This window comes from Oncorhynchus masou, chromosome 33, assembly GCF_036934945.1.
Source record: "Oncorhynchus masou masou isolate Uvic2021 chromosome 33, UVic_Omas_1.1, whole genome shotgun sequence".
NCBI lineage: Eukaryota > Metazoa > Chordata > Actinopteri > Salmoniformes > Salmonidae > Oncorhynchus > Oncorhynchus masou.
The window spans coordinates 1,683,989-1,706,500 of NC_088244.1; the positions used below are offsets into that span (position 1 = coordinate 1,683,989).

General features: G+C 44.4%; 1 protein-coding gene across 1 annotated transcript in view; it reads left to right on the forward strand.

The window, feature by feature from the left end:
* Nucleotides 1-22,512, forward strand: part of LOC135527627 (caM kinase-like vesicle-associated protein) — a 156,525-nt gene that overhangs the window by 94,620 nt on the left and 39,393 nt on the right. Inside the window, exon 3 of the mRNA XM_064956116.1 lies at nucleotides 10,836-10,967. Within this exon, the coding sequence (XP_064812188.1) occupies nucleotides 10,836-10,967 (132 nt within the window). The remainder of the gene's footprint in view (nucleotides 1-10,835; nucleotides 10,968-22,512) is intronic.

Sequence of the window (22,512 nt, forward strand, 5' to 3'; positions counted from 1 at the left end):
GGTTGAGGTAAAGGAGAAACCATGTGGTCATATTCTGTAAACCAATGTTTAATTCGTAACATAATATGAAGTTGGTATGGAGATGGCGTCTGCCACTTTCATTTGTGTGGTAGATTTGTGGTTGTGGTTTAACGCTGTTGTGTGTCTCAGAGTTGAATCCTAATGGGGCGGCAGGGTAGCCTAGTGGTTAGAGCGTTGGACTAGTAACCGAAAGGTTGCTAGTTCAAACCCCCGAGCTGACAAGGTACAAATCTGTCGTTCTGCCCCTGAACAGGCAGTTAACCCACTGTTCCTAGGACGTCATTGAAAACAAGAATTTGTTCTTAACTCACTTGCCTAGTAAAATAAAGGTAAAATTTAAAAAAACGTCACATTTTCACCTAGTCTCTAGTTAACATAAGTTAGGGTTTGTCCATCAGTGTCTGGTGTAGTGTTTAGGACTGCGGTGTGTCACAGGGGTAAATCCTAACTTCCACCTAAGTTTCCTGTCAATATTAATGCAATGGAAGTTGGGATTTGTCTGTCAGTATTTAGTGTTTAGTATTATATCTCAAGTGTATGGAGTTGAAGCCACTTTTCAACTTCATCGTCTCCAGTGTACATGTGTGAAAACGGGGCGTTTCTATGAGGGTGTGGAGGGTGTTTTCCTGCTCCGCACGACACCCAAAATGATCATAGAGTTTCAAAATCGCTGTTTTTAAAAACGTAATATTTGTTTCTACAAAACATAAAAATGTTTAGTTTTCACGTATGTAGCCCTGGTATTGTGCTGAGATAATGACTGAGGTAGATCCTGGTATTGTGCTGAGATAATGACTGAGGTAGATCCTGGTATTGTGCTGGAGATAATGACTGAGGTAGATCCTGGTATTGTGCTGGAGATAATGACTGAGGTAGATCCTGGTATTGTGCTGGAGATAATGACTGAGGTAGAGCCTGGTATTGTGCTGAGATAATGACTGAGGTAGATCCTGGTATTGTGCTGGAGATAATGACTGAGGTAGATCCTGGTATTGTGCTGGAGATAATGACTGAGGTAGATCCTGGTATTGTGCTGGAGATAATGACTGAGGTAGATCCTGGTATTGTGCTGGAGATAATGACTGAGGTAGAGCCTGGTATTGTGCTGAGATAATGACTGAGGTAGATCCTGGTATTGTGCTGGAGATAATGACTGAGGTAGATCCTGGTATTGTGCTGAGATAATGACTGAGGTAGATCCTGGTATTGTGCTGAGATAATGACTGAGGTAGATCCTGGTATTGTGCTGAGATAATGACTGAGGTAGATCCTGGTATTGTGCTGAGATAATGACTGAGGTAGATCCTGGTATTAAGCTGAGATAATGACTGAGGTAGATCCTGGTATTGTGCTTAGATAATGACTGAGGCGGATCCTGGTATTGTGCTGAGATAATGACTAGGTAGATCCTGGTATTGTGCTGAGATAATTACTGAGGTAGATCCTGGTATTGTGCTGGAGATAATGACTGAGGTAGATCCTGGTATTGTGCTGAGATAATGACTAGATAGATCCTGGTATTGTGCTGAGATAATGACTGAGGCAGATCCTGGTATTGTGCTGAGATAATGACTGAGGTAGATCCTGGTATTGTGCTGAGATAATGACTGAGGTAGATCCTGGTATTGTGCTGAGATAATGACCAGGGAAGATCCTGGTATTGTGCTGAGATAATGACTGAGGTAGATCCTGGTATTGTGCTGAGATAATGACTGAGGTAGATCCTGGTATTGTGCTGATATAATGACTGAGGTAGATCCTGGTATTGTGCTGAGATAATGACTGAGGTAGATCCTGGTATTGTGCTGAGATAATGACTGAGGTAGATCCTGGTATTGTGCTGAGATAATGACTGAAGTAGATCCTGGTATTGTGCTGAGATAATGACTGAGGTAGATCCTGGTATTGTGCTGAGATAATGACTGAGGTAGATCCTGGTATTGTGCTGAGATAATGACTGAGGTAGATCCTGGTATTGTGCTGAGATAATGACTGAGGTAGATCCTGGTATTGTGCTGGAGATAATGACTGAGGTAGATCCTGGTATTGTGCTGGAGATAATGACTGAGGTAGATCCTGGTATTGTGCTGAGATAATGACTGAGGTAGATCCTGGTATTGTGCTGAGATCATGACTGAGGTAGATCCTGGTATTCGGCTGAGATAATTACTGAGGTAGATCCTGGTATTGTGCTGGAGATAATGACTACGTAGATCCTGGTATTGTGCTGAGATAATGACTAGGTAGATCCTGGTATTGTACTGAGATAATTACTGAGGTAGATCCTGATATTGTGCTGAGATAATGACTGAGGTAGATCCTGGTATTGTGCTGAGATAATGACTGAGGTAGATCCTGGTATTGTGCTGGAGATAATGACTAGGTCGATCCTGGTATTGTGTTGAGATAATGACTGAGGTAGATCCTCGTATTGTGCTGAGATAATGACTGAGGTAGATCCTGGTATTGTGCTGGAGATAATGACTGAGGTAGATCCTGGTATTGTGCTGGAGATAATGACGGAGGTAGATTCTGGTATTGTGCTGAGATAATGACTGAGGTAGATCCTGGTATTGTGCTGAGATAATGACTGAGGTAGATCCTGGTATTGTGCTGAGATAATTACTGAGGTAGATCCTGATATTGTGCTGAGATAATGACTGAGGTAGATCCTGGTATTGTGCTGAGATAATGACTGAAGTAGATCCTGGTATTGTGCTGAGATAATGACTGAGGTAGATCCTGGTATTGTGCTGAGATAATGACTGAGGTAGATCCTGGTATTGTGCTGAGATAATGACTGAGGTAGATCCTGGTATTGTGCTGGAGATAATGACTGAGGTAGATCCTGGTATTGTGCTGGAGATAATGACTGAGGTAGATCCTGGTATTGTACTGGAGATAATGACTGAGGTAGATCCTGGTATTGTGCTGAGATAATGACTGAGGTAGATCCTGGTATTGTGCTGAGATAATGACTAGGTAGATCCTGGTATTGTGCTGAGATAATTACTGAGGTAGATCCTGGTATTGTGCTGAGATAATGACTGAGGTAGATCCTGGTATTGTGCTGAGATAATGACTGAGGTAGATTCTGGTATTGTGCTGAGATAATGACTGAAGTAGATCCTGGTACTGTGCTGAGATAATGACTGAGGTAGATCCTGATATTGTGCTGAGATAATGACTGAGGTAGATTCTGGTATTGTGCTGAGATAATGACTAGGTAGATCCTGGTATTGTGCTGGAGATAATGACTGAGGTAGATCCTGGTATTGTGCTTAGATAATGACTGAGGCGGATCCTGGTATTGTGCTGAGATAATGACTAGGTAGATCCTGGTATTGTGCTGAGATAATTACTGAGGTAGATCCTGGTATTGTGCTGGAGATAATGACTGAGGTAGAGCCTGGTATTGTGCTGAGATAATGACTAGATAGATCCTGGTATTGTGCTGAGATAATGACTGAGGCAGATCCTGGTATTGTGCTGAGATAATGACTGAGGTAGATCCTGGTATTGTGCTGAGATAATGACTGAGGTAGATCCTGGTATTGTGCTGAGATAATGACTAGGGAAGATCCTGGTATTGTGCTGAGATAATGACTGAGGTAGATCCTGGTATTGTGCTGAGATAATGACTAAGGTAGATCCTGGTATTGTGCTGGAGATAATGACTGAGGTAGATCCTGGTATTGTGCTGAGATAATGACTGAGGTAGATCCTGGTATTGTGCTGAGATAATGACTGAGGTAGATCCTGGTATTGTGCTGATATAATGACTGAGGTAGATCCTGGTATTGTGCTGAGATAATGACTGAGGTAGATCCTGGTATTGTGCTGAGATAATGACTGAGGTAGATCCTGGTATTGTGCTGAGATAATGACTGAAGTAGATCCTGGTATTGTGCTGAGATAATGACTGAGGTAGATCCTGGTATTGTGCTGAGATAATGACTGAGGTAGATCCTGGTATTGTGCTGAGATAATGACTGAGGTAGATCCTGGTATTGTGCTGGAGATAATGACTGAGTTAGATCCTGGTATTGTGCTGGAGATAATGACTGAGTTAGATCCTGGTATTGTGCTGAGATAATGACTGAGGTAGATCCTGGTATTGTGCTGAGATCATGACTGAGGTAGATCCTGGTATTCGGCTGAGATAATTACTGAGGTAGATCCTGGTATTGTGCTGGAGATAATGACTACGTAGATCCTGGTATTGTGCTGAGATAATGACTAGGTAGATCCTGGTATTGTACTGAGATAATTACTGAGGTAGATCCTGATATTGTGCTGAGATAATGACTGAGGTAGATCCTGGTATTGTGCTGAGATAATGACTGAGGTAGATCCTGGTATTGTGCTGGAGATAATGACTAGGTCGATCCTGGTATTGTGCTGAGATAATGACTGAGGTAGATCCTGGTATTGTGCTGGAGATAATGACTGAGGTAGATCCTGGTATTGTGCTGGAGATAATGACTGAGGTAGATTCTGGTATTGTGCTGAGATAATGACTGAGGTAGATCCTGGTATTGTGCTGAGATAATGACTGAGGTAGATCCTGGTATTGTGCTGAGATAATTACTGAGGTAGATCCTGATATTGTGCTGAGATAATGACTGAGGTAGATCCTGGTATTGTGCTGAGATAATGACTGAAGTAGATCCTGGTATTGTGCTGAGATAATGACTGAGGTAGATCCTGGTATTGTGCTGAGATAATGACTGAGGTAGATCCTGGTATTGTGCTGAGATAATGACTGAGGTAGATCCTGGTATTGTGCTGGAGATAATGACTGAGGTAGATCCTGGTATTGTGCTGGAGATAATGACTGAGGTAGATCCTCGTATTGTACTGGAGATAATGACTGAGGTAGATCCTGGTATTGTGCTGAGATAATGACTGAGGTAGATCCTGGTATTGTGCTGAGATAATGACTAGGTAGATCCTGGTATTGTGCTGAGATAATGACTGAGGTAGATCCTGGTATTGTGCTGAGATAATTACTGAGGTAGATCCTGGTATTGTGCTGAGATAATGACTGAGGTAGATCCTGGTATTGTGCTGAGATAATGACTGAGGTAGATTCTGGTATTGTGCTGAGATAATGACTGAAGTAGATCCTGGTACTGTGCTGAGATAATGACTGAGGTAGATCCTGATATTGTGCTGAGATAATGACTGAGGTAGATTCTGGTATTGTGCTGAGATAATGACTAGGTAGATCCTGGTATTGTGCTGGAGATAATGACTGAGGTAGATCCTGGTATTGTGCTTAGATAATGACTGAGGCGGATCCTGGTATTGTGCTGAGATAATGACTAGGTAGATCCTGGTATTGTGCTGAGATAATTACTGAGGTAGATCCTGGTATTGTGCTGGAGATAATGACTGAGGTAGATCCTGGTATTGTGCTGAGATAATGACTAGATAGATCCTGGTATTGTGCTGAGATAATGACTGAGGCAGATCCTGGTATTGTGCTGAGATAATGACTGAGGTAGATCCTGGTATTGTGCTGAGATAATGACTGAGGTAGATCCTGGTATTGTGCTGAGATAATGACTGAGGTAGATACTGGTATTGTGCTGAGATAATGACTGAGGTAGATCCTGGTATTGTGCTGAGATAATGACTGAGGTAGATCCTGGTATTGTGCTGATATAATGACTGAGGTAGATCCTGGTATTGTGCTGAGATAATGACTGAGGTAGATCCTGGTATTGTGCTGGAGATAATGACTGAGGTAGATCCTGGTATTGTGCTGGAGATAATGACTGAGGTAGATCCTGGTATTGTGCTGAGATAATGACTGAGGTAGATCCTGGTATTGTGCTGAGATCATGACTGAGGTAGATCCTGGTATTCGGCTGAGATAATTACTGAGGTAGATCCTGGTATTGTGCTGGAGATAATGACTACGTAGATCCTGGTATTGTGCTGAGATAATGACTAGGTAGATCCTGGTATTGTACTGAGATAATTACTGAGGTAGATCCTGATATTGTGCTGAGATAATGACTGAGGTAGATCCTGGTATTGTGCTGAGATAATGACTGAGGTAGATCCTGGTATTGTGCTGGAGATAATGACTAGGTCGATCCTGGTATTGTGCTGAGATAATGACTGAGGTAGATCCTCGTATTGTGCTGAGATAATGACTGAGGTAGATCCTGGTATTGTGCTGAGATAATGACTGAGGTAGATCCTGGTATTGTGCTGGAGATAATGACTGAGGTAGATCCTGGTATTGTGCTGGAGATAATGACTGAGGTAGATTCTGGTATTGTGCTGAGATAATGACTGAGGTAGATCCTGGTATTGTGCTGAGATAATGACTGAGGTAGATCCTGGTATTGTGCTGAGATAATTACTGAGGTAGATCCTGATATTGTGCTGAGATAATGACTGAGGTAGATCCTGATATTGTGCTGAGATAATGACTGAAGTAGATCCTGGTATTGTGCTGAGATAATGACTGAGGTAGATCCTGGTATTGTGCTGAGATAATGACTGAGGTAGATCCTGGTATTGTGCTGAGATAATGACTGAGGTAGATCCTGGTATTGTGCTGGAGATAATGACTGAGGTAGATCCTGGTATTGTGCTGGAGATAATGACTGAGGTAGATCCTGGTATTGTACTGGAGATAATGACTGAGGTAGATCCTGGTATTGTGCTGAGATAATGACTGAGGTAGATCCTGGTATTGTGCTGAGATAATGACTAGGTAGATCCTGGTATTGTGCTGAGATAATGACTGAGGTAGATCCTGGTATTGTGCTGAGATAATGACTGAGGTAGATTCTGGTACTGTGATGGAGATAATGACTGAGGTAGATCCTGGTATTGTGCTGAGATAATTACTGAGGTAGATCCTGGTATTGTGCTGAGATAATGACTGAGGTAGATCCTGGTATTGTGCTGAGATAATGACTGAGGTAGATTCTGGTATTGTGCTGAGATAATGACTGAAGTAGATCCTGGTACTGTGCTGAGATAATGACTGAGGTAGATCCTGATATTGTGCTGAGATAATGACTGAGGTAGATTCTGGTATTGTGCTGAGATAATGACTGAGGTAGATCCTGGTATTGTGCTGGAGATAATGACTGAGGTAGATCCTGGTATTGTGCTTAGATAATGACTGAGGCGGATCCTGGTATTGTGCTGAGATAATGACTAGGTAGATCCTGGTATTGTGCTGAGATAATTACTGAGGTAGATCCTGGTATTGTGCTGGAGATAATGACTGAGGTAGATCCTGGTATTGTGCTGAGATAATGACTAGATAGATCCTGGTATTGTGCTGAGATAATGACTGAGGCAGATCCTGGTATTGTGCTGAGATAATGACTGAGGTAGATCCTGGTATTGTGCTGAGATAATGACTGAGGTAGATCCTGGTATTGTGCTGAGATAATGACTAGGGAAGATACTGGTATTGTGCTGAGATAATGACTGAGGTAGATCCTGGTATTGTGCTGAGATAATGACTGAGGTAGATCCTGGTATTGTGCTGATATAATGACTGAGGTAGATCCTGGTATTGTGCTGAGATAATGACTGAGGTAGATCCTGGTATTGTGCTGAGATAATGACTGAGGTAGATCCTGGTATTGTGCTGAGATAATGACTGAAGTAGATCCTGGTATTGTGCTGAGATAATGACTGAGGTAGATCCTGGTATTGTGCTGAGATAATGACTGAGGTAGATCCTGGTATTGTGCTGAGATAATGACTGAGGTAGATCCTGGTATTGTGCTGAGATAATGACTGAGGTAGATCCTGGTATTGTGCTGGAGATAATGACTGAGGTAGATCCTGGTATTGTGCTGGAGATAATGACTGAGGTAGATCCTGGTATTGTGCTGAGATAATGACTGAGGTAGATCCTGGTATTGTGCTGAGATAATGACTACGTAGATCCTGGTATTGTGCTGAGATAATGACTAGGTAGATCCTGGTATTGTACTGAGATAATTACTGAGGTAGATCCTGATATTGTGCTGAGATAATGACTGAGGTAGATCCTTGTATTGTGCTGAGATAATGACTGAGGTAGATCCTGGTATTGTGCTGGAGATAATGACTAGGTCGATCCTGGTATTGTGCTGAGATAATGACTGAGGTAGATCCTCGTATTGTGCTGAGATAATGACTGAGGTAGATCCTGGTATTGTGCTGAGATAATGACTGAGGTAGATCCTGGTATTGTGCTGGAGATAATGACTGAGGTAGATCCTGGTATTGTGCTGGAGATAATGACTGAGGTAGATTCTGGTATTGTGCTGAGATAATGACTGAGGTAGATCCTGGTATTGTGCTGAGATAATGACTGAGGTAGATCCTGGTATTGTGCTGAGATAATTACTGAGGTAGATCCTGATATTGTGCTGAGATAATGACTGAGGTAGATCCTGGTATTGTGCTGAGATAATGACTGAAGTAGATCCTGGTATTGTGCTGAGATAATGACTGAGGTAGATCCTGGTATTGTGCTGAGATAATGACTGAGGTAGATCCTGGTATTGTGCTGAGATAATGACTGAGGTAGATCCTGGTATTGTGCTGGAGATAATGACTGAGGTAGATCCTGGTATTGTGCTGGAGATAATGACTGAGGTAGATCCTGGTATTGTACTGGAGATAATGACTGAGGTAGATCCTGGTATTGTGCTGAGATAATGACTGAGGTAGATTCTGGTATTGTGCTGAGATAATGACTGAAGTAGATCCTGGTACTGTGCTGAGATAATGACTGAGGTAGATCCTGATATTGTGCTGAGATAATGACTGAGGTAGATTCTGGTATTGTGCTGAGATAATGACTAGGTAGATCCTGGTATTGTGCTGGAGATAATGACTGAGGTAGATCCTGGTATTGTGCTGAGATAATGACTGAGGTAGATCCTGGTATTGTGCTGAGATAATGACTGAGGTACATCCTGGTATTGTGCTGGAGATAATGACTAGGTAGATCCTGGTATTGTGCTGAGATAATGACTGAGGTAGATCCTGGTATTGTGCTGAGATAATGTCTGAGGTAGATCCTGGTATTGTGCTGGAGATAATGACTAAGGTTGAAAAGTCTCCATCCAGCCCACTTTAATTAAATCCTCTTAAATCATCAACCAGCAATATGTAGACACTGTTAATTATGTAGTCTGTTAACCACTCTGTTCATTATGTAGTCTGTTAACCACTCTGTTCATTATGTAGTCTGTTAACCACTCTGTTCATTATGTAGTCTAATAACCACTCTGTTTGTTATGTAGAGTAATAACCACTCTGTTCATTATGTAGTCTGTTAACCACTCTGTTCATTATGTAGTCTGTTAACCACTCTGTTCATTATGTAGTCTGTTAACCACTCTGTTCATTATGTAGTCTAATAACCACTCTGTTTGTTATGTAGAGTAATAACCACTCTGTTCATTATGTAGTCTGTTAACCACTCTGTTCATTATGTAGTCTGTTAACCACTCTGTTCATTATGTAGTCTAATAACCACTCTGTTTGTTATGTAGAGTAATAACCACTATGTTCATTATGTAGTCTGTTAACCACTCTGTTTGTTATGTAGAGTAATAACCACTCTGTTCATTATGTAGTCTGTTAACCACTCTGTTCATTATGTAGTCTGTTAACCACTCTGTTCATTATGTAGTCTAATAACCACTCTGTTCATTATGTAGTCTAATAACCACTCTGTTCATTATGTAGTCTGTTAACCACTCTGTTCGTTATGTAGTCTAATAACCACTCTGTTCATTATGTAGTCTAATAACCACTCTGTTCATTATGTAGTCTGTTAACCACTCTGTTCATTATGTAGTCTGTTCACCACTCTGTTCATTATGTAGTCTAATAACCACTCTGTTCATTATGTAGTCTAATAACCACTCTGTTCATTATGTAGTCTGTTAACCACTCTGTTCATTATGTAGTCTGTTCACCACTCTGTTCATTATGTAGTCTGTTAACCACTCTGTTCATTATGTAGTCTGTTAACCACTCTGTTCATTATGTAGTCTAATAACCACTCTGTTCATTATGTAGTCTGTTAACCACTCTGTTCATTATGTAGTCTGTTAACCACTCTGTTCATTATGTAGTCTGTTAACCACTCTGTTCATTATGTAGTCTAATAACCACTCTGTTCGTTATGTAGTCTAATAACCACTCTGTTCATTATGTAGTCTAATAACCACTCTGTTCGTTATGTAGTCTAATAACCACTCTGTTTGTTATGTAGAGTAATAACCACTATGTTCATTATGTAGTCTGTTAACCACTCTGTTCATTATGTAGTCTGTTAACCACTCTGTTCATTATGTAGTCTAATAACCACTCTGTTCATTATGTAGTCTGTTAACCACTCTGTTCATTATGTAGTCTGTTAACCACTATGTTACTGTTAAAGATGCAGTCCTCTGTTCTCAGTCCTCAGTCTTTCTGTCTTTCCGACAGAAAGTGGATGTGTGTTAATGCACTTTGTCGTGTTTCTCTGTGTCTGCCCGGGCGCTCTTCATGGCCTTGTTTTGTTTTAAAGCCATTTAAAACATGTCGGTCTGTCTAATATGGCCCTAACCTTGCGTTTTTGTCCGCTGGGAATGTTTTTCGGCATTAACAGAGATTGAGGAGTGCTGCTTTAAAATGCATCTGTCCTGATTATTTTCTCCTCTGCCTCCTTTCTCTTTTGCTCTATCACTGTCTCTCACCCTCTCTTCTCTCTCTCAACCCTCTCTCTTCACTCTCTACCTTCTCTCCTCCCTCTCCTCCCTCTCCCCACTCCCTCTCTGCAGGAAGGAGTTCTGTGAGCTGTGTATGGCTAAAGACAGACAGACCAACAAGGTCTTTGTCTGTAAGAAGTTTCTGAAGAAGGACGGGAGGAAAGTACGCAAGGCTGCCAAGAATGAAATCCTGATTCTCAAAATGTACGTGATCCCCTGATGTACAGAGAGACAGACCCCCTCTCTGTTGAAATGTTTCTTTCCTCCTGCACTCTATCTGAGTAGAAGTTGGAATTGTAGCAGCTAATAACAGAACATGTAATGCTTCTCAGTTTTCTACAATGACGACAAACAGGTCTTAATTTAAAGGAACAAAGCAGCAGTCACTGCAGGGTACTTCCATATGATTTCAGTTACTTTCTGTGTGCACCCCTTTTGTTTCTTAATAACTATTCATGAAAATCGCAAATGAAATGAAATAAATATATTGGCTCACAAGCTTAGCCTTTTGTTAACAACACTGTCATCTCATATTTTCAAAATATGCTTTTCAACCATAGCTACACAAACATTTGTGTAAGAGTATTGATAGCTAGCATAGCATTAAGCCTAGCATTCAGCAAGCAACATTTTCACAAAAACAAGAAAAGCATTCAAATAAAATCATTTACCTTTGAAGAACTTCGGATGTTTTCAATGAGGAGACCCTCAGTTAGATAGCAAATGTTCAGTTTTTCCCAAAAAGATTATTTGTGTAGGAGAAATCGCTCCGTTTTGTTCATCACGCTAAGAAAAAAAATGAAAATTCAGTCATTACAACACCAAACGTTTTTCAAATTAACTCCATAATATCGACAGAAACATGGCAAACGTTGTTTAGAATCAATCCTCAAGGTGTTTTTCACATATCTATTCGATGATAAATCATTCGTGGCAGTTGCCTTTCTCCTTTGAACCAAGTGAAAAGTGGACGCAGCTGGAGATTGCGCAATAATTTCGACGGAGGACACCAAGCGGACACCTGGTAAATGTAGTCTCTTATGGTCAATCTTCCAATGATATGCCTACAAATATGTCACAATGCTGCAGACACCTTGGGGAAATGACAGAAAGTGTAGGCTCATTCCTGGCGCATTCGCAGCCATATAAGGAGACATTGGAACACAGCGCATTCAAAATCTGGGGCATTTCCTGTATGAAATTTTATCTTGGTTTCGCCTGTAGCATTAGTTCTGTGGCACTCACAGATAATATCTTTGCAGTTTTGGAAACGTCAGAGTGTTTTCTTTCCAAAGCTGTCAATTATATGCATAGTCGAGCATCTCTTCGTGGTAAAATATCTTGTTTAAAACGGGAACGTTTTTTTATCCAAAAATTAAAAGAGCGCCCCCTATATCGAAGAAGTTAAATGTCCCCCCCCCCCATTTTGTGGTATCCAATTGGTAGTTACAGTCTTGTCCCATCGCTGCAACTCCAGTATGGACTCGGGAAAAGTGAAGGTTGAGAGCCGTGTGTCCTCTGAAACAACCGTACTGCTTCTTGACGCAATGCCGCTTAACCCGGAAACCAAACACCTGGCAATCATGCCCGGCCCGCCACAGGAGTCACTAGAGCTTAATGGGACAAAAACATCCCTGCCGGCCAAACCCTCCACTAACCTAGATGACACTGGGCCAATTGTGCATGGGTCTCCCGGTCACGGCCGGCTCCGACAGAGCCTGGACTTGAACCAGGATCTCTAGGAGCCTTGGGCCACTGCACCACTCGGGAGCCTCTTTGACCCCTTTTGATTAGTACCAAACCTTTCAGGAAGTGCGTAGAGGATGTTGTTCCCACTGTGACTGTTCATCAGGAAGTGTGTAGAGGATGTTGTTCCCACTGTGACTGTTCATCAGGAAGTGCTTAGAGGATGTTGTTCCCACTGTGACTGAGTTCATCAGGAAGTGCTTAGAGGATGTTGTTCCCACAGTGACTGTTCATCAGGAAGTGCGTAGAGGATGTTGTTCCCACAGTGACTGAGTTCATTAGGAAGTGTGTAGAGGATGTTGTTCCCACTGTGACTGAATTCATCAGGAAGTGCTTAGAGGATGTTGTTCCCACTGTGACTGAGTTCATCAGGAAGTGCTTAGAGGATGTTGTTCCCACTGTGACTGTTCATCAGGAAGTGCGTAGAGGATGTTGTTCCCACGGTGACTGAGTTCATCAGGAAGTGTGTAGAGGATGTTGTTCCCACTGTGACTGAATTCATCAGGAAGTGTGTAGAGGATGCTGTTCCCACTGTGACTGTTCATCAGGAAGTGCTTAGAGGATGTTGTTCCCACTGTGACTGAGTTCATCAGGAAGTGCGTAGAGGATGTTGTTCCCACTGTGACTGAGTTCATCAGGAAGTGTGTAGAGGATGTTGTTCCCACTGTGACTGAGTTCATCAGGAAGTGTGTAGAGGATGTTGTTCCCACTGTGACTGAATTCATCAGGAAGTGTGTAGAGGATGTTGTTCCCACAGTGACTGAATTCATCAGGAAGTGCGTAGAGGATGTTGTTCCCACTGTGACTGAGTTCATCAGGAAGTGCGTAGAGGATGTTGTTCCCACTGTGACTGAATTCATCAGGAAGTGTGTAGAGGATGTTGTTCCCACTGTGACTGAATTCATCAGGAAGTGCGTAGAGGATGTTGTTCCCACGGTGACTGAGTTCATCAGGAAGTGTGTAGAGGATGTTGTTCCCACTGTGACTGTTCATCAGGAAGTGCGTAGAGGATGTTGTTCCCACTGTGACTGAGTTCATCAGGAAGTGCGTAGAGGATGTTGTTCCCACTGTGACTGAGTTCATCAGGAAGTGCGTAGAGGATGTTGTTCCCACTGTGACTGAGTTCATCAGGAAGTGCGTAGAGGATGTTGTTCCCACGGTGACTGTTCATCAGGAAGTGCTTAGAGGATGTTGTTCCCACTGTGACTGAATTCATCAGGAAGTGCGTAGAGGATGTTGTTCCCACTGTGACTGAATTCATCAGGAAGTGCGTAGAGGATGTTGTTCCCACTGTGACTGTTCATCAGGAAGTGCTTAGAGGATGTTGTTCCCACAGTGACTGAGTTCATCAGGAAGTGTGTAGAGGATGTTGTTCCCACGGTGACTGAATTCATCAGGAAGTGTGTAGAGGATGTTGTTCCCACGGTGACTGAGTTCATCAGGAAGTGCGTAGAGGATGTTGTTCCCACTGTGACTGTTCATCAGGAAGTGCGTAGAGGATGTTGTTCCCACTGTGACTGTTCATCAGGAAGTGTGTAGAGGATGCTGTTCCCACGGTGACTGAGTTCATCAGGAAGTGCTTAGAGGATGTTGTTCCCAATGTGACTGTTCATCAGGAAGTGTGTAGAGGATGTTGTTCCCAATGTGACTGAGTTCATCAGGAAGTGCGTAGAGGATGTTGTTCCCACTGTGACTGAGTTCATCAGGAAGTGCATAGAGGATGTTGTTCCCAATGTGACTGAGTTCATCAGGAAGTGTGTAGAGGATGTTGTTCCCAATGTGACTGAGTTCATCAGGAAGTGTGTAGAGGATGCTGTTCCCACGGTGACTGAGTTCATCAGGAAGTGTGTACAGGATGTTGTTCCCACGGTGACTGAGTTCATCAGGAAGTGCATAGAGGATGTTGTTCCCAATGTGACTGTTCATCAGGAAGTGTGTAGAGGATGCTGTTCCCACGGTGACTGAGTTCATCAGGAAGTGCTTAGAGGATGCTGTTCCCACGGTGACTGAGTTCATCAGGAAGTGCTTAGAGGATGTTGTTCCCAATGTGACTGTTCATCAGGAAGTGCTTAGAGGATGTTGTTCCCAATGTGACTGTTCATCAGGAAGTGCTTAGAGGATGTTGTTCCCACTGTGACTGAGTTCATCAGGAAGTGCTTAGAGGATGTTGTTCCCAATGTGACTGTTCATCAGGAAGTGCTTAGAGGATGTTGTTCCCAATGTGACTGTTCATCAGGAAGTGCTTAGAGGATGTTGTTCCCACTGTGACTGAGTTCATCAGGAAGTGCTTAGAGGATGTTGTTCCCACGGTGACTGAGTTCATCAGGAAGTGCTTAGAGGATGTTGTTCCCACGGTGACTGAGTTCATCAGGAAGTGCGTAGAGGATGTTGTTCCCACTGTAACTGTTCATCAGGAAGTGCGTAGAGGATGTTGTTCCCACTGTAACTGTTCATCAGGAAGTGCTTAGAGGATGTTGTTCCCACGGTGACTGAGTTCATCAGGAAGTGCTTAGAGGATGTTGTTCCCACGGTGACTGAGTTCATCAGGAAGTGCGTAGAGGATGTTGTTCCCACTGTAACTGTTCATCAGGAAGTGCGTAGAGGATGTTGTTCCCACTGTAACTGTTCATCAGGAAGTGCTTAGAGGATGTTGTTCCCACAGTGACTGTTCATCAGGAAGTGCTTAGAGGATGTTGTTCCCACTGTAACTGTTCATCAGGAAGTGCTTAGAGGATGTTGTTCCCACTGTAACTGTTCATCAGGAAGTGCGTAGAGGATGTTGTTCCCACGGTGACTGAGTTCATCAGGAAGTGCGTAGAGGATGTTGTTCCCACGGTGACTGAGTTCATCAGGAAGTGCGTAGAGGATGTTGTTCCCACGGTGACTGAGTTCATCAGGAAGTGCGTAGAGGATGTTGTTCCCACGGTGACTGAGTTCATCAGGAAGTGCGTAGAGGATGTTGTTCCCACGGTGACTGAGTTCATCAGGAAGTGCGTAGAGGATGTTGTTCCCACTGTGACTGTTCATCAGGAAGTGCGTAGAGGATGTTGTTCCCACTGTGACTGAATTCATCAGGAAGTGCGTAGAGGATGTTGTTCCCACGGTGACTGAGTTCATCAGGAAGTGCGTAGAGGATGTTGTTCCCACGGTGACTGAGTTCATCAGGAAGTGCGTAGAGGATGTTGTTCCCACAGTGACTGAGTTCATCAGGAAGTGCTTAGAGGATGTTGTTCCCACGGTGACTGAGTTCATCAGGAAGTGCGTAGAGGATGTTGTTCCCACTGTGACTGTTCATCAGGAAGTGCGTAGAGGATGTTGTTCCCACAGTGACTGAGTTCATCAGGAAGTGCGTAGAGGATGTTGTTCCCACGGTGACTGAGTTCATCAGGAAGTGCTTAGAGGATGTTGTTCCCACGGTGACTGAATTCATCAGGAAGTGCTTAGAGGATGTTGTTCCCACTGTGACTGTTCATCAGGAAGTGCGTAGAGGATGTTGTTCCCACTGTGACTGAGTTCATCAGGAAGTGCGTAGAGGATGTTGTTCCCTGTGTGATGATTAGAACTTATCCAAACCAGAAACTATGGATATAAGGCAGAAATTCTCACAAAACTGAAAGTGCAAACAACCACAATTCAGGACGGCAAGGTGCCTGGGAACATGGACGAGTACAAACAGGTGCCTGGGAACATGGACGAGTACAAACAGGTGCCTGGGAACATGGACGAGTACAAACAGGTGACTGGGAACATGGACGAGTACAAACAGGTGCCTGGGAACATGGACGAGTACAAACAGGTGCCTGGGAGCATGGACGAGTACAAACAGGTGCCTGGGAACATGGACGAGTACAAACAGGTGCCTGGGAGCATGGACGAGTACAAACAGGTGCCTGGGAACATGGACGAGTACAAACAGGTGCCTGGGAACATGGATGAGTACAAACAGGTGCCTGGGAACATGGACGAGTACAAACAGGTGACTGGGAACATGGACGAGTACAAACAGGTGCCTGGGAACATGGACAAGTACAAACAGGTGACTGGGAACATGGACGAGTACAAACAGGTGCCTGGGAACATGGACGAGTACAAACAGGTGCCTGGGAACATGGACGAGTACAAACAGGTGACTGGGAACATGGACGAGTACAAACAGGTGACTGGGAACATGGACGAGTACAAACAGGTGACAGGGAACATGGACGAGTACAAACAGGTGACTGGGAACATGGACGAGTACAAACAGGTGACTGGGAACATGGACGAGTACAAACAGGTGACTGGGAACATGGACGAGTACAAACAGGTGACTGGGAACATGGACGAGTACAAACAGGTGACTGGGAACATGGACGAGTACAAACAGGTGACTGGGAACATGGACGAGTACAAACAGGTGACTGGGAACATGGACGAGTACAAACAGGTGCCTGGGAACATGGACGAGTACAAACAGGTGACTGGGAACATGGAGGAGTACAAACAGGTGACTGGGAACATGGAGGAGTACAAACAGGTGCCTGGGAACATGGACGAGTACAAACAGGTGCCTGGGAACATGGACGAGTACAAACAGGTGCCTGGGAACATGGACGAGTACAAACAGGTGCCTGGGAACATGGACGAGTACAAACAGGTGCCTGGGAACATGGACGAGTACAAACAGGTGACTGGGAACATGGACGAGTACAAACAGGTGACTGGGAACATGGACGAGTACAAACAGGTGACTGGGAACATGGACGAGTACAAACAGGTGCCTGGGAACATGGACGAGTACAAACAGGTGACTGGGAACATGGACGAGTACAAACAGGTGCCTGGGAACATGGACGAGTACAAACAGGTGACTGGGAACATGGACGAGTACAAACAGGTGACTGGGAACATGGACGAGTACAAACAGGTGACTGGGAACATGGACGAGTACAAACAGGTGCCTGGGAACATGGACGAGTACAAACAGGTGACTGGGAACATGGACGAGTACAAACAGGTGACTGGGAACATGGACGAGTACAAACAGGTGACTGGGAACATGGACGAGTACAAACAGGTGACTGGGAACATGGACGAGTACAAACAGTGCAGCCCTCCGTAAGGCAATCAGATGGGCAAATCGTCAGTACAGAGACATTACATTTACATTTAAGTCATTTAGCAGACGCTCTTATCCAGAGCGACTTACAAATTGGTGAATTCACCTTCTGACATCCAGTGGAGAGACAAAGTCGAGTCACAATACAATGACTCATACACTAGACGTAATGTGTCAGTTTCTCCAGACAATAACGGACTATAAAGGGAAAACCAGCCACGTCGCGGACACCGACACTTTGCGCCAGGACAATCTAAACACCTTCGTGGTCGACGTGAGTAAGACATTTAACAAGGCTGCCGACCCAGGCGGCTTCCCTAGCTGTGTCAGAGCACGTGCAGACCAGCTCGCTGGAGTGTTTTTACAAAAATGTTTCAGGAAAATATTCTTATGTTCCCCAGGGAACTAACAAAATGTCACTGACCAACAACCAGAACAAAACAGGTTGGGTTCTAGGAAGGGTTCTGAAAGACACTCATGAGGGGGGGTCCACTGAAAGTTGCCTAGCAACCCCAACTGGAACCTAAAAGACACCCACTAGCAAAACAAAATCAGATAAAGGATTGTTGGTATTGAACTCTCAATAGGGAACTGAAGGTGTTGACCCTCTGCATCTATCAAGACAACGGGAGCACTGGGACGACCACCGTTAAACAGCACCTGGGCCAGCACAGGTGAAACCCCTTCCCACTAACGAGGTGGCACCGATCGGTGCAAACAAGCTATACGTGCCAAAGTCGACCTCAAAACATAAATGGAAAAACCAAAGCCTGTAACAATATTCAATCTTTCCCTATCCCAGTCTGCTGTCCCCACTTCCATCAAGATGTCCACCATTGTTCCTATACCCAAAAAAAGCAAAGGTGACTGAATTAAATTATTATTGCCCGGTAGCACACAATTCAGTCATCATGAAGTGCTTTGAGAGACTAGTTAAGGATCACATCACCTCCACCCTACCTGACACCCTAGACCTACTTCAATTTGCTTACCGCCCAAATAGATCCACAGACAATACAATCGCCTGCACACTGTCCTATCTGGACAAGAGGAATACCTATGTAAGAATGCTGTTCATCGACTACAGCTCAGCCTTCAACACCATAGCTGCATGGCCTCACATATGTTCAACTCAATCATCAATTTTTCAGACAACACAACAGTGGTAGGCTTGATTACCAACAACGACAAGGTGAGGGCTTCAGGAGACAGCAGAGGGAGCACTCCCCCATTCACATCGACAGGGGGAAAATCTTCAAGTTCCTCGGCGTGCACATCACCGACAATCTTAAATGGTCCATCCTACCTCAGGAGGATGGACTGCTTCCTGTTTCTGAGTCTGAATCTCTCCTTCACTGCTTCCTGTTTCTGTGTCTGAATCTCTCCTTCGCTGCTTCCTGTTTCTGAGTCTGAATCTCTCCTTCGCTGCTTCCTGTTTCTGAGTCTGAATCTCTCCTTCACTGCTTCCTGTTTCTGAGTCTGAATCTCTCCTTCGCTGCTTCCTGTTTCTGAGTCTGAATCTCTCCTTCGCTGCTTCCTGTTGTTTCTTCGCTGCTTTCTGAGTCTGAATCTCTCCTTCGCTGCTTCCTGTTGTTTCTGTGTCTGAATCTCTCCTTCGCTGCTTCCTGTTTCTGTGTCTGAATCTCTCCTTCGCTGCTTCCTGTTTCTGAGTCTGAATCTCTCCTTCGCTGCTTCCTGTTTCTGAGTCTGAATCTCTCCTTCGCTGCTTCCTGTTGTTTCTGTGTCTGAATCTCTCCTTCCTGCTGCTTCCTGTTTCTGAGTCTGAATCTCTCCTTCGCTGCTTCCTGTTGTTTCTGTGTCTGAATCTCTCCTTTGCTGCTTCCTGTTTCTGAGTCTGAATCTCTCCTTTCCTGTTTCTGCTTCCTGTTTCTGTGTCTGAATCTCTCCTTCGCTGCTTCCTGTTTCTGAGTCTGAATCTCTCCTTCGCTGCTTCCTGTTTCTGAGTCTGAATCTCTCCTTCGCTGCTTCCTGTTTCTGAGTCTGAATCTCTCCTTCGCTGCTTCCTGTTTCTGAGTCTGAATCTCTCCTTCGCTGCTTCCTGTTTCTGAGTCTTCCTGTTTCCTGTTTCTGAGTCTGTTGCTTCCTGTTGTTTCTGTGTCTGAATCTCTCCTTCGCTGCTTCCTGTTTCTGAGTCTGAATCTCTCCTTCGCTGCTTCCTGTTTCTGTGTCTGAATCTCTCCTTCGCTGCTTCCTGTTGTTTCTGTGTCTGAATCTCTCCTTCGCTGCTTCCTGTTTCTGAGTCTGAATCTCTCCTTCGCTGCTTCCTGTTTCTGTGTATGAATCTCTCCTTCGCTGCTTCCTGTTTCTGAGTCTGAATCTCTCCTTCGCTGCTTCCTGTTGTTTCTGTGTCTGAATCTCTCCTTCACTGGTTCCTGTTTCTGAGTCTGAATCTCTCCTTCGCTGCTTCCTGTTTCTGAGTCTGAATCTCTCCTTCGCTGCTTCCTGTTTCTGAGTCTGAATCTCTCCTTCGCTGCTTCCTGTTGTTTCTGTGTCTGAATCTCTCCTTCGCTGCTTCCTGTTTCTGAGTCTGAATCTCTCCTTCGCTGCTTCCTGTTGTTTCTGTGTCTGAATCTCTCCTTCGCTGCTTCCTGTTTCTGAGTCTGAATCTCTCCTTCGCTGCTTCCTGTTTCTGAGTCTGAATCTCTCCTTCGCTGCTTCCTGTTGTTTCTGTGTCTGAATCTCTCCTTTCCTGTTGTTTCTGCTTCCTGTTGTTTCTGTGTCTGAATCTCTCCTTCGCTGCTTCCAGTTTCTGAGTCTGAATCTCTCCTTCGCTGCTTCCTGTTTCTGTGTCTGAATCTCTCCTTCGCTGCTTCCTGTTTCTGAGTCTGAATCTCTCCTTCGCTGCTTCCTGTTTCTGAGTCTGAATCCCTCCTTCGCTGCTTCCTGTTTCTGTTTCTGAGTCTGAATCTCTCCTTCGCTGCTTCCTGTTTCTGAGTCTGAATCTCTCCTTCGCTGCTTCCTGTTTCTGAGTCTGAATCTCTCCTTCGCTGCTTCCTGTTGTTTCTGTGTCTGAATCTCTCCTTCGCTGCTTCCTGTTTCTGAGTCTGAATCTCTCCTTCGCTGCTTCCTGTTGTTTCTGTGTCTGAATCTCTCCTTCGCTGCTTCCTGTTTCTGAGTCTGAATCTCTCCTTCGCTGCTTCCTGTTTCTGTGTCTGAATCTCTCCTTCGCTGCTTCCTGTTTCTGAGTCTGAATCTCTCCTTCGCTGCTTCCTGTTTCTGAGTCTGAATCTCTCCTTCGCTGCTTCCTGTTTCTGAGTCTGAATCTCTCCTTCGCTGCTTCCTGTTTCTGAGTCTGAATCTCTCCTTCGCTGCTTCCTGTTGTTTCTGTGTCTGAATCTCTCCTTCGCTGCTTCCTGTTTCTGAGTCTGAATCTCTCCTTCGCTGCTTCCTGTTTCTGTCTGAATCTGAATCTCTGAATCTCTCCTTCGCTGCTTCCTGTTGTTTCTGTGTCTGAATCTCTCCTTCGCTGCTTCCTGTTTCTGAGTCTGAATCTCTCCTTCGCTGCTTCCTGTTTCTGTGTATGAATCTCTCCTTCGCTGCTTCCTGTTTCTGAGTCTGAATCTCTCCTTCGCTGCTTCCTGTTTCTGAGTCTGAATCTCTCCTTCGCTGCCTTTTCCTGAATTGTTTCTGTGTCTGAATCTCTCCTTCGCTGCTTCCTGTTTCTGAGTCTGAATCTCTCCTTCGCTGCTTCCTGTTGTTTCTGTGTCTGAATCTCTCCTTCGCTGCTTCCTGTTTCTGAGTCTGAATCTCTCCTTCGCTGCTTCCTGTTTCTGAGTCTGAATCTCTCCTTCGCTGCTTCCTGTTGTTTCTGTGTCTGAATCTCTCCTTCGCTGCTTCCTGTTGTTTCTGTGTCTGAATCTCTCCTTCGCTGCTTCCAGTTTCTGAGTCTGAATCTCTCCTTCGCTGCTTCCTGTTTCTGTGTCTGAATCTCTCCTTCGCTGCTTCCTGTTTCTGAGTCTGAATCTCTCCTTCGCTGCTTCCTGTTTCTGAGTCTGAATCTCTCCTTCGCTGCTTCCTGTTTCTGAGTCTGAATCTCTCCTTCGCTGCTTCCTGTTTCTGAGTCTGAATCTCTCCTTCGCTGCTTCCTGTTTCTGAGTCTGAATCTCTCCTCCGCTTTCCTGCTTCCTGTTTCTGTGTCTGAATCTCTCCTTCGCTGCTTCCTGTTTCTGTGTCTGAATCTCCTTCGCTGCTTCCTGTTTCTGAGTCTGAATCTCTCCTTCGCTGCTTCCTGTTTCTGAGTCTGAATCTCTCCTTCGCTGCTTCCTGTTTCTGAGTCTGAATCTCTCCTTCGCTGCTTCCTGTTTCTGAGTCTGAATCTCTCCTTCGCTGCTTCCTGTTTCTGAGTCTGAATCTCTCCTTCGCTGCTTCCTGTTTCTGAGTCTGAATCTCTCCTTCGCTGCTTCCTGTTTCTGAGTCTGAATCTCTCCTTCCTGTTTCTGAGTCTGAATCTGCTTCCTGTTTCTGAGTCTGAATCTCTCCTTCGCTGCTTCCTGTTTCTGAGTCTGAATCTCTCCTTCGCTGCTTCCTGTTTCTGAGTCTGAATCTCTCCTTCTGCTTCCTGCTGCTTCTCTCCTTCGCTTTCTGTTTCTGAGTCTGAATCTCTTCCTTGTTTCTGAGTCTGAATCTCTCCTTCGCTTTCCTGTTGTTTCTGTGTCTGAATCTCTCCTTCACTGCTTCCTGTTTCTGAGTCTGAATCTGAATCTCTCCTTCGCTGCTTCCTGTTTCTGTGTCTGAATCTCTCCTTCGCTTCCTGTTTCTGAGTCTGAATCTTTCCTGTTTCTGAGTCTGAATCTCTCCTTCGCTGCTTCCTGTTTCTGAGTCTGAATCTCTCCTTCGCTGCTTCCTGTTTCTGAGTCTGAATCTCTCCTTCGCTGCTTCCTGTTT